Here is a 17,265-nt window from a genome sequence, read left to right as displayed (position 1 = left end):
GTTTCGTTCATCCCTGGAGGTTCTGGGGGAGAATCCACTTCCAAGCCCACTGGGGACAGTGACAGAATTCACTTCTCACCGTTTCTCCTCCCCCTGAATCGCAAGTCAGCAATGGCAGTTTAAGTCCTTCTTACGTTCAAATCTCTCTGAATTATTCTTCCTGGGTTCTGCGTTTTTAGAGGCTCAGATGATTACACTGGGCCCACGTAGATAATTCAACGCAATAGTTTTGTGTTCGTTTTAGGTCTAGTGCAACAAATCCTCACAAACTAAGGGGCTTAAAAGAGGGGGCATTTGTTCTCTCTCAGTGTCAGAGGCCAGACTCCAGGGCTCGGCAGAGCTGCTCTCTCTCTGAGCCTTGTATGATCGCGCAGCCTCTCACAGCCCATTCTGAGCCCCCAAAAGTCCACATTTGCTGATATGTGTCCTTTCTTCCTTCTGTGTGTCCCACCAGCGTGAAGCTCACAGAACAGAACTCTACCATCAGCATCCTAGGCGAGAGCTCCTCGGGGCTGCAGGTAAGCGCGGCGCGGGGTCAGGGGCCGGACTCAGGGACCGGGGGGAGGACCGCACAGCGCAGGAGTTGCCTGTTTGACCCGGTGTTTCCGGGGCTGCTACTGTAACGGAATGTTCCTACGTCCATTCTTACATCCAGACGGGCATCCAGATCTTGTGTTAGGCAAAGTTTTCTTTTATACAATGCCAAAAGCACTGTCTATGAAAGAGGGCAGTGGCATGCGTGTACATGGTGAGATGATCGCATCTCATGTCGTCACCTTGTGTGTGAGAGAGAGAACCTTGAGATCTACTCTCTCAGCAGATTCCAAGTACAGTCACCAGGATGCATGTGAGATCATAAGGTTTATTTTTAAAAGGTCTTCCCTTTGGGTAAACCTATTAGTAAACTTTTGGGCCCAGGAATTGCACTCCTGAGAATGAAAATAGACTCTAAGGCTTTCTGGGTTCAACCCAGTTCTGCCGGTTACCTGGGCAGGGAGCCCTGTGCACGTCTACTCCTGTGCAAACCTCTAAGTTTGTTGGTGGTGATTGCAGAGTTGCTCCACTAGCACAGCACCCAGCACTTGGGAGCACGCAACTGTTTCTTACCGTTAACTTGAAGATCCAATCATAACTGTGGACAAAGCTCTATTGCAAAGATGTTCACCGTAACATTGTTTATAATAATGAAAAATCTGAAATAATCTAAAAATCCAAATTCAGGTGAATGATTAAGTAAAATGGGCTGAATATCCAGTCCTGACAGATGATGGACCAATTGAAAATTCTGGCTTTGAAGATGAAATAACAAAGTTAAATGCTTCTGATGTAATAAGTGGGGGAAAGCAGTATATAAAATTACATATATGGCATGTTTGCAACTGTATAAAACAAAAACCAAATCCTATAAATAGGGAAAAAAAGATTGACAGAAAATTCGTGAAAATGCATTAGAATGATTGAACTCTGGGTAACTTTTAGTTTTCTTTTTCTATTTCCCAAAGTGTTTTCTGTGGTTGCATGACTTTTGAGTAAAAATACATGAAATATTTGATTTTTTTTAGGTTAAAAAAGGAGGAAAAAGAAATAAATGGTACATGGGGCATCATCAAAGTTTAGGGTTAGGGTTAGGGTTAGATTTGAACAAACTCTTCACCAAAAGGGATCGAAGGACAGCAAGTAAGCACATGAAAAGGGGCTCGGTATCACTAGACTCTGAGGAGATACAGATGAGCACGGCAGGAAGGTGTCACCACACGCCCGCCAGCGCGGCTGCAATCAGAGCGTTTACTGATGCCAAGCGTGGTGAAGGGGCAGAGGCGGTGGAGGCCTGTGCCCTGCGGGTGAGGTGCGGAAGGCGGACCAGCCAGCAGCACCTGGAGTCAGATACATGCTTTCACGCGACCCAGCCGCCCCACCCCCGTCCTCACCAAACGGGAGTGAAAACACGTGCACGTGTGACGGTGTATTTCTCCGCTGGGGCTGCAGGGGCCAGGCAGCCCAACTACACGTTTATTTTCTTACAGTTCTGGAGGCTGGACGTCTGCAGTCAGGGTGCAGTCAGGGCTGGTCCTTCTGAGCATCTCTCCTCGGCCATCACACGGCCTTCGTCCGAATCTCCCCCTCACGTGAGGAAAGCAGGCACAGTGGACGAGGACACACCCTAATGACCTCATTCCACATTAACTGCCGCTCTAAAGGCCCTGTTTCCAAATACAGCCACAAAGTCACGAGGGGCTAGGACTTCAACATAGAAATGGAGGGGATGCAATTCAGGCCAGAACCCGAGGACTGGGGCTAGGGTACCACCCACCAGAGATCCTTCCCTGGACCTGGGAGCCCCTGAGGTACCGTTACTCAAAGTCCACTGATGATGGGCTTGATTTTGTGTAAGGTAAGCTCCGTGTCGAGGGCTTCTTTTTTAACTTGATGAATCATCGTTTACTCCTTTCCCCCCACAGGAACTGGATGCCAACCTGAGTTCATCCACAGTGGGGTAAGTCTGTGAGCTTTTCTGCCTGACAAAGGGCTGTATGCTCCTCTTAACACAGATTCCTGAGGAGAGTGGTTCATCTGTGATGGGGTATTTGGGGGAAGACATAATAGAAAATACAATTATTCAGGTAACTCTCTGACACTGTCACTCACGGCTGTCCCCCAGCCTGGAAAGTCCTGAGTGCTCCCCGTCACCTTCTTTACAACTGACACCTGAGCTAATGGACACATATGAGTCGTGCTCGTTTGATTTCTCTCTCTGTGAACATGTAGGACGCCCTTCCGATGGTTTCCCGTAGTGTCCTCCTGACGCAGGCCTGAGTCCAGTGGGCACTGAGTCTGTTCGCCTCCCAGGAACGCGGGCCAGCCCGCTGCCCACCTTCCTGCCTCAAGGGCAGGAAGTGACCCTTTACAAAGGCCCTGACCCAGTTTCAAGCACACGCGTTAAAGCGTATGCTCTGTCCCCTGGCAAAACTGTGTGTGGCCACGAGAGTCTTCTATCTTAGAATAGCGTGTAACAGTGAACACACTCACAACTTGACAGTAAGTAAATTACTCACTCTTTATTCACTTACTCAGCAACAGGGAGAGCTTTAAATAAAAAGCTACTTTTATAAAACCTTTCCTATGCTGTAAGCATTTGGAGATTGCACCCTTACCCTCCAAGCTCAATCACTTTCATCTGGTGTCATTGAATACAATTTAAAATAAAAATTAAAAGGAACAAGTCATTTACTTGAGTCTCACCCACCAAACACACACACACACACGCACGCACATGCTCACACACCTCTCCAGCCCTCAGACACTGCACGTGGCCTCCTTCCGTGTCCCCCACATGCCACCCCCCTGCCTCCCTGCTGACTCTGTTTCCCACGGCCCCAGCAGAGTGAAGTGGAAGGAGTTCCTGTCGCCACCGTCCAGGTGCTCAAGTGAGACCTCCCTCAGGACCATCGGCTCAGAGAGCTCCCTGCAGCTCCAGGTGAGCCCGGGGGACCGACCTCTGAGCCCCAAGTGCAGAGTGAGACTCTATGTAGAAGCCAGGCTCCCCACACTGAGGTTAGGATGGCTGGTTTGCCTGTGACTCAGGGGTGCTCCTCAGGGCAGCCCAGCTGAGTGCAGAGCAGCAGAGAAAGGAGGGCCAAGGCTGTTGGCCGCGGGATGGTGTGTGTGTGATAGAAGCAGACGGACCCCAAAACGGAGGCACCGCCAGCAGCCCTTGTGGGAGTCCTGATGTCCGCAAGCAGCTTTGAAAGACTGTCTAGTATCTTTTCATTTTAGCCTGAAGAATTTGGAGGGGCTGTGTAAACTGTGTTAAGTCTATTGGTGATAGATTCCCTCAGCATTTGTTTACCTGAAAATGTCTTAATTTCTCCATCATTCTTAAAAGATACTTTTGTTGTGTATAGAATTCTTGGTTGGCAGGGTTTTTTTTTTTTTCCTTCATGACATTATGTCACCCCAATGACTCCTGGCCTACATGGAATCTGATGAGAAATCACTGTTTATCACACTGAGGATCCCTTGTTTGTGATCAGTTGCTTCTCTCTTGCTGCTTTCAAAATTCTCTTTTTAGGTTCTGAGAATTTGGCTGTAATGTTTCAGTGTGGATTGTTTTAGTTTATCTTGCTTGAAGTTTGTTAAGCTTCTTGGATTTGTAGATGTATGTTTTTCATCTTTGGGAAGCTTTCAGTCATTATTTCTTCAGGTATTTTTCTGTTCTCTTCCCCTCTCCCCTCCTCCTGGGACTCCCACAACACGTATGTTGATACCTTCGATGTGTCCCACAGGTCCACCAGCCTCTGTCCACTTTCCTTCATTCTTTTTTCTTTACGGTCCTGAGACTGGATAATTTCAGTTTCGTCAAGTTTTCTGATCCTTTTTCCTGCCTGCTCAAATATGCTGATCTCCTCCAGTGAATTTTTTATTTCAGTTTTTGTATTTTTCAGCTCCAGAATTCATTTAGTTTCTTTTTCTAATTTCTGCCTCTTTACTGATATTCTTATCTGTTCATACACCATTTTCCTGATCTCCTTTAATTCTTTGTCCATGATGTCCTCTGCCTCACTGAGCATTTTTGAGACAGCCGATTTAATATCCTTTACTATTAATTTGAAAGTCTGGGCTTCCTGTTTCTTTGTATGTTTTATAATTTTTTGTTGAGAACTGGATATTCTGAGTATTATAATGTGGTAACTCTGGAAGTCAGATTCGCTCCTCAGGGATTATAGATTTTTGCCTGTGGAAGGGTGGAACTATGTGTTTGTGACTTTTCCAAACTATTTTTGCCAAGTGTGTATTTCTTGTCACTGAAATTTCTCTTCCGTTATCTCTGTGGTCAGCTAGTGACCTGACAAAGACTTCCTTAAATGTCTGGCTGCAAATAGAGGGCAAAGGTTCTGTCTCTTTAAATCTTCCAGAAGGTGGCACTGACGGAAGCTCTTGCTGCCAAGGGGGCCAAAACTAAGGCAGGCACCTGTGCCTGCCCCTCAGGGCAAGGCCAGGCCAAGCAAAACACACAACCCCGAACTTGTGGGGTGCGTCAGCCAACTGCTCCGGGAATGAAGGCTGTTCTGCCCGGAGCCGCAGCAGGACTAAAGAACAGAGGGTGGCGGCCGCTCCCCCGCCCCCAGATGTTACAGCATCTGGTCAGTCTCCACGTGTGAGACGGGTGACTGACAGCTCCTTTCAGCACGAGGGTCGCCTCCGTGGAGGGCGAACCTCTAAAGCTTGCGGCTGCTCCCCTCTTCCCTAGCAAACCATTGCTGCGCTTCTAACGTAGCCGTCAGCCACCTCCTTCCCCACAAATCTCCATTCCACAGTCCCCCACTGTTTCACCTACCTGCTTTGTCCGGTTTTTATTGTCATTCCAAAGTGATATTTTGTCTCCCCTTAGTTCCAGTAATTTTTAGATGGTTTGGCAACACCTCACCTCACCTTTGCTTCCTGGGCATCAGTTCCTCTGTGTATTTTTTCTCACACTGCCCTGTCTCTACCAAGATGACTGCTCCAGTGCTTTCATCTGGGGGCAGACACCCCGTTGTCGCCTGTGGACTCAGGAAGATTTGTAGCAGCGATCGTTTGCCTGGCTGCTCGGCCTGCAGTGGTCCCAGCAAGTTATCCATTGGGGGTACCCCCCCAACCATAGCAGCACCCTGCCCCCCTCACGGAGGATTCCATGCGGGTCTCTCCCACCTTCCACAGCACACTCCTCTGACCATGTCCTTCTGTGCCCATTTGCTTCCTCCTCTTTGGGAGTTGTCTTTTCTGGCCCAGCAAGGGTTTCCCTTCTTGTTTTCCCCTGAAGTTATATCTTTACCCCTTTATGTATCTATTTATATATTGACTATAATTTTAAAGTATTGGATCAGGGAAGGGAGACTATAGCATATTTTAGACATGCTGTTTTGATTTAGAAGTCTCCTAGTGACATGTTTACTTGTAAGTCTTTCCAAATCTTCAAAGAACAGTTTTGCATAGTCCCAGTCTCTGGTTCATGCCACATTCAGCACTGAAAGTTGAAATTATCACCATCCCTGACCCTTTGGCAAGTCTGGCAAGAACTGTGGTCACCCTTCCTGTTGGCTCGCTGGGCAGACATGGGACAATAAAGCCATCAGTCTGCTGGGCCAGGTTAGCACCAGGGCAAGGAACAAAATGCCTGTATTCAAATGTGGGTGTAAAACACTAGGGGCTCCCTGGTAGCCAGACCCCAGCACCACAGAGCAGCGAGTTATATGGAGAAGTTGCCAGGTTTGCGATGACCTGTGTGTGCCCCAGGCACCCACCATTTCTCGTGCTGGGAACCCACACAGGTCTCCTTGGCTTCCATGAGACCCTCACACACATTAGGCAAAGCACACTTGTCTTTATCCTGATGCACATGCAGGAGAAAAAGCCAACATTCTCCACCAGAAGCAGTGGTGGTTCTAGGCACACACAGAGATGAATGCTCTGAGGCTCTAGAGGTGACCGACTGCCCACATCTCAGAGCTCATCCGGGGGAGAGGCAGGCTTGTCTGTCTCTAAAACATCCTCTTGTCACTACATTTTGTCCCCTTTGGCAGTTTAACAAACACTGCATCACGTATTCCGTATTACTTCTCTTTCTGTAGGATGCAAATGATCAACAAGAAATAAGGCAGCATATGGAAGGAGACATGGCTGAAAACCAAGGCTCAGCTTCAGGTAAGCTATTTGGCAATTTGGGTCATGTTGAGATCTACCCAAGTGTGATTTTCTAGAGAGTTAAATATTTTTTAAAGAAAAAGAAAAAAAAAAAAAGGAGAGAGAAATCAGCATGGAAACTCAGGGCTGGGACGCTTGTCTCTGTGATGTGTCCTCAGACAGCCCCCGACGTCCCATGTGTTTGCCTTGCCCACCTCTGTGCCAAAGAGCAGTCCAAGAGGTGGAGCTGGACACCGGCCGAAGCACCAGCAGCGAACGTCTGCCCCTGACTGAGGGCTGGCTCTGGGCATCCTTCTGTGGCCACCAATCCGAGCTGTGGACCGCAAGCAGTGATGGTGGCCGACCTCATGGTGGCCGCACAGGGCAGGGTCCCACCAGAGAGTCTGGGTGGCGACGGGAACAGAAGGTCCAGTGTGCTCCACGGACGCTCCAACGTGGCTCCACCACATCCCGCCTGCCGGGGTCTCGAGTGATTTCACGCAGCGTCTTCACTGTTTGTGAGTCTTCATCCTTCCAGAGTTTAAAAAAATATTCACCACTCAGCCTTTCACCAACTAACGTTCATGACGATATCGTCTCATGAGTGTGCATCCCGGTAGAGCACACAGGGCACCTTCTTGAGCTGCTAACCCTTCAGCACACTCAATGTAGGACTCGGAGACTCCGACTCCTGGAAGGGAGATGGAGGCTGGAAGGGTTAACTGATGTTACGTCATCCACGTAAGCTGGATTTGAAGGCTCACAAACACAAACATGGCATCCATGAAGCAGGGAGGGGAGAAGGGAGAGGCTGTTCCATGAGCCCGAGTATGCAGGTTGATTCTGAGGACAGAGCGTGCTCCCGACAAGCGAGCCCCGTAGGTGTGTGAGGGTGCGCCCACGCGTGGGTCCTCCTGAAGGTGATGATGGACCAGCCAGGCGGTGAGGGGTTCTCGGGCTGGGACTGAGGCAGGGAGAACCCCAGAGAGAAGCCCAGGGCACCTGCCAACCCTGGTGACCTTGATCTTCACAGACGTACAGGAGGTAGAAACAGAAGGCCAAGTTCAGAGCCAACTTAACTATATGGGTTAAGTTGTCCCATAAAACTGGGACCCCAAAATGTGGAGGTGAGCCAGAGGACCCCAAATCTCTAGCCCCAAAGGACACAGGAATAATCAGCCTCAAACCTTGGGGGTGTGAGGAAAAGAGAAAAATCACTGCTGACTATTCGGAACACCAGGCTGTCCCTAACTTTGTGAAAGGGGGCTGATCCCCTGAGCCCCCAAGCTGAGAAGTGACATAGAGGGTTAGGGCCATCCTGAGTGCCAGGCGGAGACCCTCTGAGACTCGCCCCTCACTGCTTGCTGCTCCTTCATCAAAGGCGTCACGAAGAGAACTGCAAGAAAGTGAGCAGCTCTCAGTAAGAGTGACCGACTTCACGTGGGGACAAAGCGCTGGAGAGAGAATCCGCAGAAACTGTAGCGGAAACAGACACAGAGGCCTCGGGACTCAGCAGGCGAAAACACCAAATAACTATGAGGATTTATTTTGTTTAGAGAAATAAAAGGCAAAGTTCAAAATATCTGAAGAGAACAGAAAACTATTCTTTAATTACCAAACACATTTGAGGAAGAACGAGATAAAACTTACAGAAATGCAAAAGGGCAGGACAAGAGGTGCACAGAGCCGAGCCTGGTCTTTGCTGCAACGGCCGGCTCTGTGCCGTGTGGGGCGCCGTGCGCCGTGTGCGGGGCCGTGTGCCAGGGCTCGGCGCCCCCCACCCCTGCACACACCCCTCTGAGGTGCTCACGGGAATGTCTCCTTTTTCTGCAGGAGCCCAGGGACCTGCGCTGACTGAGAGCCCCTTCCAGGGCTCCTTCTCCGCCAGTATGCTGCCTGTGGAGTCAGTCCCTGAAAACTACTCTCTCCTGTCCTCTCTGCATGGCCACAGAAAGGACACGTGGTCCCAGAGGCACTGGGACACCCTCCCCGGCAGCCAGAAGCCCTGGAGCTTGGAGTCCACGGTCATCAACGTCTCCGGGAAGCCGAACAACCAGCCGGCCATCCAGGAGGTGCCCCGTGCGTGGGCGACGGTGCCGTACATCCAGATGCCCAAGGGCCTGCCCGTCATCGAGGAAGAAGAGTGTGGGATGATGGTGACCCCCGTCGTCAGCGTGGAGGAGGGCTGTGGCCCCGAGGAGGCCACTGGGTCCGACGACTCCCGCAGGGTCACCGTGATCGTAACGCCTGAGGACCCGGAGCTCAAGGACCGGGCTCCTCAGCCTCTATAGAGCAAGCACATCTCCGAGGGCCCCAGGACGCCCCCTCCCTCCAGAGCTGCTCACACAGCCTGGCCTCATTTCCAACTCTAGGAGGAGACCTGGGCCCTGCCGTCCACCGTCAGACCCTGCCGTCCACCGTCAGACCCCGCCGTCCACCGTCAGACCCCGCCGTCCACCTTCAGACCCCGCCGTCCACCTTCAGACCCCGCCGTCCACCGTCAGACCCCGCCGTCCACCTTCAGACCCCGCCGTCCACCGTCAGACCCTGCTGTCACCATCAGACCCCACACCCTCCATGAGAGTCAGGAGGGAAGAGGGAGCATAAGCCCCTCTGCTTCTGGCTACGTGGGAAGAGTTTTATGACCTCTGCATTTCACTCACTCTAGAAGCCATATGTTAAAGACTTTCATATTTTTCTAAACACGTCTAAGTGTTATTCCAGAAAGAAAGACGATTCAAGATGGAGTGGGTGCCATGTTTTTACTTTGTTGACTATTAACGTTTTTAACTGTAGGAATTTAAGTAGCTTTTAAGAAAATTTAGAATTCCTTAGTAAGTTTTATAGGAAAAAATAAAAATTAATTTTAATGGCAATAACCTTGAAATCAGTCTTGGTAAAATTTAAGTCCCTGGGTTTCAAGTGGCTGCTTCTGTGGAGGGCTGGCAGCTGACCCCCGGCCTGCCCACCACACTAGTGCTGGGCTCTGAAGTCCAGTGTGAACCAGGCCTGGTCTGGGCCTCCAGAACTGGCTCCCAAGCCCATTCCCGGGGGCAGCCGCCCCAGCCTTGTCCCTGTCACTCCCCTGAATCAGGCCCACTGCAGGTGGTGACCATCCAGGGCATAGCCTGCCTCACCCGCACGGCCGTGCTCACACCTGTGCTGGCCATGCTCATCCCCATCAACACGGTCGGAGGCCCTGGGCAGGCTACTGAAATCCCACTTCCTCCGCGTGAGCCGCACGGTGATGAGGTCCCTTCCTAGAGGGTTAGCCTCCGGGCCGCCTGTGTGGTCCCTCATCAGGAGAGCACACGCGTGTGTCGTACGTGACGCAAGGCGCCCCTTGGCCTCACCTGCTCGTGCCCATGTTCTTCAGTCACAGAGTCCGTTTCCAGCCCCTTCCTCCTGACGGAATGTGTTCTCCCTTGGGGACCACCTAGAAGACCCCCACACGCCCTCGGGCCTCTCCAGGGTGGGCCAGCCCTCCTACAGTCCCCCCCCCCCCGGCACACACTTCTCATCCCCATCAACACAGTCAGGGGGCCCTGCCTCCAAGCTGAAGACTGCTGCGCCCTCTCACCTGCGGGAAACCTGGAGCGGCCCCTCCCTGTCCCTGTTTCCCTGCCACCTCCAGCCCTCTCTGCCCTCCTCCACAGGGTTTGGGTGTCCCTCTGGGCTGCCAGCAGCACTCTGGCTCCTGCCCCCAGCCCCCAAAGTCTGCAGAGACCTGGTCCCCACAGGACCTGCTAGTGGAACTGCTGTCACCCCAATTACTTGAAATTGGATTATGGCACCAGGTGGCAGCTCCCCTGCCCCATGGCATGGGGACCTCCAAGTCCACATGGGCTCATGGGACTGAGGGACCCAGCCGCTCATCTGACCTCAACCTTAAGAAAAGATGAGCCTCTGGCTTCCAGAGGGGAGGTGGCCTCTGCCTCCCAGCCAAGCTCACAAAGAAGATCCAGAAGATCCCCCAAATGGAGAACAGGTTCAGAAGCTGGGTAGCTAGAAAGCACTGACAAAAAGCATGCAGGGAGCACATGATGGGCGTTGGGCTATGGCCCTCTGAGTCATGGGTGTGGACGGAGGACCTAGGACACGAGCTACGAAGAAAGGGCTCCCAGGCTGTGTGGTGACGTTTGTACCACAGAACAATACGCGCTTGCTTAAAAATGCATGTTTATTGCATCCTGCACTGAAGAAAGTGAGAAAACCCTCAAGAAACTAGAGAAAGTGAGCTGGGAGATAAGTAGTAGATGAGTACACAGAAGGGTGGGCTTCTTTGAAACCAGGCCTTGAACCAAGAGCAGGGCTGGGTGCAAGATTCCAGGACTAAATCAGGGACTCCAGCAGAAATAAACTGAAATAAGGCGGCCGAAGTTGAGATCCTAGATTTCTTAGATTTCTAGATTTCAGGGTTTAAGATCAAGCAAAATAAGCTCACAATCAAAGATCAGAGAAAACACACCATTGTGAGTGGAAGTCAACAGAAACAGTAAAAGTGGATTTAGGCCCCAGGAACTTGAGATTTGGAATTAGAAATATGGACTATTCAATAGGGTGCATGAAATATTTAAATATATGAAAATCACAGAAATAAGCAAAAAGAAGATTTTCTACATGATCAGGAAGATATGTAAAAGATGCAAATAGACTTTTTGGAAATAAATATACTTGTTAAAATAAACGTTAACAGGTAAACAAAACATCAGATTAAACATAGTTGAAGAAAGAGTTATTAAACAGGAAAATCATCTGAAGAAATTACTCAGAATGCAGATGCAGCAGAGAGGATGAGAGATGGACAGAAAGAAGGGAAGGTTGGCAGAGACAGAGGAAAGATGGGGTCTCAGATGCTAGAGGCCAGGAAGACAAGAACGCAGGAAGGGAAGTGTTATAATGAATGATATTAGGGTTCCCCCGAACTAACAAAGGACATGAAAGTACAGGTACAGGAGGCATAATGTATAACAAGCTGCATAAATAAAAAAGAAACCCACACCTAGACATCTTGGAGAGAAAGGCAGAACACCAGACAATCTGACCTTAAAAACAACCAGAAGGAGAACGGACCACCTACAGAGAACAGCAGACTTCTGGATACTAACAACAAAAGGAGGGAAGTGGTGTCCACAAAGCGTGACAGACATGGGTGTCAACCTAGAAGCATGTACCCGGCAATGCATACTTAGGAAAAAGAGCAGAAACACATTCTTAGATGAATAAAAGCTGAGTTTACCACCATCAAAGGAAAACGTGTAATGCAAACACTGGCAGAAGCCACGGGAAAAGTGCAGAAGTGCTTCCAACACACCCCTCTCGGCTGTGTCAGGCCACCACATTGGAAAGGAAGTAAAAATACAGATTGGACAACACGACGAACAAGCCCGAATTAGGGGGCATCTTCAGGACCCTGGACTCGTTTTCTGGAACATGTGGGTTCTGCTCGGGCACACAGGGATTATCTCCCAAAACAAAGCCCGAGCAACCCTCTGGTCACGGGCGTGGGTGGGCGAGCGTCCTCACCTCTGTGCCCACCCCCGCCCTGTGTGGTGCCGTCTCCTGCTGCCTCAGGGTTCCCCGTGACCACGGAGTTGAGCGGTGGGACAGCTGTACGCGCTGAGCCTCCCTCTTGGGCTTCATGTTTGGGCTTCATCGAGCTTCTTGCACCTTTGGGTTGAGTTTACATCAAATTTGGAAACATTTTGGCATTCATTTTTTTTCTAACATCTTTTCTGCACTCCAACCCCAGTATTTTCTCCCCTCCTTCAAGGGCTCCAACTAAACATACATTAGGCTCCTTCAAGCTGTCCCACAGGTCACTGATGATTTTTTTTTTTTTTTTGGTGGTGCCACACAGCATGTGGGATCTTAGCTCCCCAGCCAGGGATCAAACCTGTGCCCCCTGCAATGGAAGCGCAGAGTCCCAACTAGTAGACCGCCAGGGAAGTCCCTGTGATGATTTTTTTTTAACTCTCTTTTATCTCTGTTTCACTTTGGATGGTTGGCATTGCTACACTTCTCCACGGTCTAACCTGCCAGTAACGCCTTGGGTATTTTATCTCACGCATCGTAGTTTTTACCTCCATGAATTTAATCGGTAGTGTTGCTATAATCTTAGAACACGTGGAATAAGTTATAATACTGTCTTATTGCCCTGTGTCAGTTCTAGGTCCATTTCAATTGATCTATCTTCTCATTATGGGTCTTATTTTTTTTTGCTCCTTTGCACACCTAATAGTTCTCATTGAATGCCAGTGATTGTTAAGTGTACCTTTTGGGTGCTAGATATTTCTGTATTCTTATACAATAAATTTTCTTGAAGTTTGGTCTGAGATGCAGTTTGGTCTCTGTGCCTTGCTGCTAAGATTTGTAGGCAAGACCAGGGCAGAGCTCAGACTGCGGTCTACCATCCCCTCTCCAGAGCAATCCCTTTCTTTCCAGGCACCCCAGACGCCTGAGAATCGTGAAGTCTTCTTGTTGGCCGGTACCCGCATCGCTCATGACCTTGTGTGGGTGTCAGCTCTGCCCCCTCTGACATTTGCGGTGGTCCACTCCCAGCCTGGCCGGTGCCCTCACCTATGTGAGGGCATCAGCGCTCAGCTGCACACTCTAGGGGGCTGCGCAGCTCTCTCTGTGCTACTCTGTCCACTTTGGACCCCCCAGCCTCTCCGCTTTGTCCCCTCACCTGGGGAGGCTGCCGGCTCCGCCCGGGTCCTCTCCCTGCACCTGGACGCTATCTAGGACGTCAGCCGGGGCTTCCGTCACTCGGGGTCACTGTCCTCTGTCACCTGCTGTCCAGTGCCTTGCAAACCATTGCTTCATGTATTTCATCCAGTTTGGGGTTGTTTCATGTGAGAAGGTAAACCTAGTTCCTGTTATTCCATCTTGCCTGGAAGCAGAAGTCTGTTCAGTGATAATCTGATGCATATTGGCTATTGCTGCACACACACCCGTTTTGCTTTGCAAACTCAGGAAATGCAATGACGGGAGCAGAGCCGACTGAACCCACACAGGCTCAGACAGCTGCTGTTGTCACTGGTGAAGACGCGCCAGGGCCGAGGGCTCGCAGGCCCTAACCCCCAGCAGTGACGCTCCCTCTGAACAGCCGGAAATGGGGGTGGCGCTTCTCAAGAGCGCGTTCAGAGAACACAGGGAGAGGGCAGCTGACCCAGTAGCTGCTACCTTAACAGATTAGGACTCGTGCTGAGCTCTCCACGTGCTAAGAAGGCAGCACAGAAGAACAGATTATTAGTTTAAATAAGTGGGAAAAGCTAGGACTGGGCTGAAGGGCGGATTCTGCTCCCACGGGGCAGCTGACCCCGGCGTGGTTTCCGGGGAGGCGTGGTGCCTCTGTCCCGGGATCCTTTCCAGACGACGAGACACGGTGTCAGGCAGAGTCAGTGACTCCCCTGCAGTGGACGTCTTATGATGGATTTCCACAGATGCTGGAAGAACAAGCTTATCAAAATGGCTTTGATTTCTGTTAAACTGTTTCTATGTTTAGAACCTCTGTGACGTGGATACACTTCCACATCCTCCTGAAGGGACCACAGAAAGCCGCCTCGTTCACACACCCACCTCAAGCCCTGCAGTTTGTAACGCCGTCCGCCGTGACTTCGGGGTGTCCGACTGTCCTACTGTCCTCCTGCCCTCACGCCCGGAGTGCACAGGCGTTCAACGACCTTGATGGCACATTCAGGAAATCGTGTGCACGCCTGTGCTGGCACCATACGCCCTCAGCCTCATGCGACGTTGGGAAAAAGGAAAAGCCAAGGTAGGCTGCCTCGGATGGACACAGGGGCACCACCTCGGCCACTGTGATCACAGCAACGACGACCAACAGCCCGGGGAAGAACTCAGAGTCTGTCACTGTGCTCAGAGCCCACGCGCCATGCTGCCAGGGTTAGCACCGCAGGCTTGGCATGACCAGAGGTGGAGAAGGATGCGTGGGCAGGAGGGGTCCCCAAAGCCAAGGGGAAGCACCAGGCCTCCACCCCGAGTTGGTGAGCTGATGCCTCTCGAGACTGTCTTAGAAGCAAAGTTAATAACAGACCCCAGGTCCTGAAACTCTTATTAGAATAAAAATTTAAGGCATCATCTTAAACCATCAGAAGTTTTTCTGGCTTTCTGAAATAAGACTTTATGCCCACGTTTATGACTGCAAGGATACGTCTATGAGCCAAACAAGCAGGTTTCCAAGGTGAGTATCAAGCACACACTGGTGGGGGACGCCAGCCCTGCCCCAAGCCTGCCGTGTGTCCTGCGTCAGCTGTTCAACTTCTCTGAGTCCCAGGAGCATCGCCTGAAAATCGGGACGGCGATCAGGGCTGTGCACGCCTAGGGCCCCCAGGAGGATCCCGTGCTGGTCCAGGGCTCGGCCGCCACCATCGTGAGATTCTTCACAATCTGGAACGAGGGCCCCAAGTTTTCATTTTGACTGGATCCCGCACCTGACGTCGGCGGCCCCGATCGGACATCCACTCCAGGCGGGATGTGCAGCAGGGCAGGGCCAGCGTGGGTCAGAGCGGGCTCTGGGCGTCCACGGTCACCGAGCTCGGTTGTGGTGAGGACATTCCTCCCCAGGAGCCATCTGTCCGTCCATCCCGTGCATCTCACCCCGAGGAGGGGGCCCTGCTGGGCACCGACCAGCAGCGAGCGGACAGAGTGGTCCCCAGCTGGCTGAGGCGCCCCACCCCGGGCAGCAGCTCCCCAAGGGGCTCAGAGCTGGCTGGAGGTCGTCCCTCCTTCCTTGGCTGCCCAGGGTTATTTTGGCTCCATTGGGTCTAGGCTTCGATGAAGGGCAACTCTTCCCTGGTTGAGCAGCACCAAGCGGGAGTCGCCAAAGCTCCGTCCCCCCGGCGAGATGGACGGGCCGCCTCGTGCCCACCGGTGTCCCCCTGCCGCCTGGGTGAGAGCCTGCGTGTGCCGCGGCCCACGAGCAGCTTCCCACGTGGGGGAACACTGCATGGCCGAGGATGGAAGCTGCCCGGGCCTCCGAGCATGTGGTCAGGAATGCATTTCAACCAAGAGGACGGACTTCAGGCTTTAAAACAAGGAACACTCTCATGCCTAGTGTGTGGAGCTAGGTATAGCCTGAGGTCCCGGCCCTTTCCCGCCCACAGGCGCCCTCTGCCTCCCGCCTGGGTGGTCCTCGGGGCGGGGGCCCAGGGTCCAGAGCCTGAGGTATCCAGGTGGGAGCTAGGGGGGACGAGGCGCGGGAGACAGAAGGTGCCGGGAAGCCGGGCCAGTGAGCTGAGCGCCGTCCTGGGGGGGCACAGAAGGTGGTCCCTGTAGATATGACTAGGAGCCTCTACAGGAGGGCACCTCGCATTACCATCGTGGGCCCTAAAGCCACGAGAGTGTCCTTAGGAGACACAGGGAGGAAACCGACACAGGGGAGGAGGCCACGTGAAGACATAGGCCGAGGTCAGGGTGATGGGGCCACAAGCCCAGGGATGCCTGGAGGCCCCCGAAGCTGGAGAGGCAGGAAGGGTCCCCAGACCCCTGCAGGGAGCACAGCTGCAGACACCTTGACTTTGGACTGTGAGGGCTTCTGTTGTTTAAGCCGCCAGCATGCGGTCCTTTGCCCCGTGGCCCTGAAAAACCAGCACAGTGTCTTACAAGTACAGATGATTCCGCTCACGGGCGGCCTCCGTGTGGCCACCGTGCAGACGAGCATGCGCCAACTCGAGGTGGGTTTTGATAACTGGAGTGTAGACGGAGGTCGTCCAGGTCTCGTCAGTGGCCCAAGGGCCAGGGGGCGGTGTCACCCCCCACAAAGGGTGCGCTGGTCCAGCAGCCGGAGCCGGAAGAAGGGTCCTCTGACTCCCACACCAGGATGGAACCTGCCATCCCATCCCATCGCGAAGGGGACTCTCCCAGCTTGGTGAGAGCCGATGTCACTATTTCAGGCGATTTTCCGAGTGTGGCCAGGACTGGCTCTATGCTGTGAACTCAAAACACAGTCTCATTCACAGACGACCAGTGGTAGCCTCCAGGAATGGTACAGCGGCAACCCCGCTGGCTGGCTTCTGGCCGCCTGCGCCGTGGGGCGTGGCTCTGTGGGCTGTGGCTCTGGCCACCCCATCGTGGGGGCGGGAGTGCTGGGAGCCCACCCCATCCCGCAGGCCCCGCCCCTGCGATGACTGTCCCTCACACGTCTCTGCCCCCGGAGTCTGGCACTCACCTCCCAGAGCAGTTCTGCCATCGGCAAACCCACACGTTTATGCCGCGGCACTTGCACAGGTTTTGAAAAGTGGACTGAATGCTCGCCTTTTGGCTAATACGATACCGGGAACGTAATAACGAGTAGTGTTTTTCGTTCTTTCATTTGCATCGTTAATAGTAACTTCAGTGGTGCTCGGGGCTGTGTGGGACAGAGAAGGTGCAGCCCAGCTTCAACCTAAAGAGTCAGGACCGCAGGTCACAGGGAGCGGGCCTCAGGGGGACCTCCTGCTTTCCCTGTTCTTCCGACTCTAAGATTCTGGACTTACCTGGCGTCCAGAGCGTGAAACTTTTCAGGGAAACGAGAAATAGAAGCCCGTCTGCGGCCAGTTTTGAGCCGCAGAGGGGTTGAGAGAAAGGCACTTCGGCCCAGGCCCA

General features: G+C 52.3%; 1 protein-coding gene across 3 annotated transcripts in view; it reads left to right on the top strand.

Annotated features, from left to right (window-relative positions):
• Window positions 1-9,467, top strand: part of LOC118892820 (probable palmitoyltransferase ZDHHC11B) — a 36,205-nt gene extending 26,738 nt beyond the window's left edge. For 2 of the 3 annotated variants that reach the window (XM_036847789.1, XM_036847787.1), the window contains exons 12-16: window positions 455-518; window positions 2,460-2,494; window positions 3,379-3,475; window positions 6,609-6,681; window positions 8,494-9,467. In XM_036847789.1, coding sequence (XP_036703684.1) covers window positions 455-518; window positions 2,460-2,494; window positions 3,379-3,475; window positions 6,609-6,681; window positions 8,494-8,951 — 727 coding nt within the window. In that variant the 3' untranslated portion in view covers window positions 8,952-9,467. The remainder of the gene's footprint in view (window positions 1-454; window positions 519-2,459; window positions 2,495-3,378; window positions 3,476-6,608; window positions 6,682-8,493) is intronic. The other variant, XM_036847788.1, reaches the window with a different exon arrangement.
• The last annotated feature ends 7,798 nt before the right edge of the window (window positions 9,468-17,265 follow it).

Source organism: Balaenoptera musculus, chromosome 3 (genome assembly GCF_009873245.2).
Source record: "Balaenoptera musculus isolate JJ_BM4_2016_0621 chromosome 3, mBalMus1.pri.v3, whole genome shotgun sequence".
Lineage (NCBI taxonomy): Eukaryota > Metazoa > Chordata > Mammalia > Artiodactyla > Balaenopteridae > Balaenoptera > Balaenoptera musculus.
This window is presented reverse-complemented; position numbering and strand designations above follow the sequence as displayed.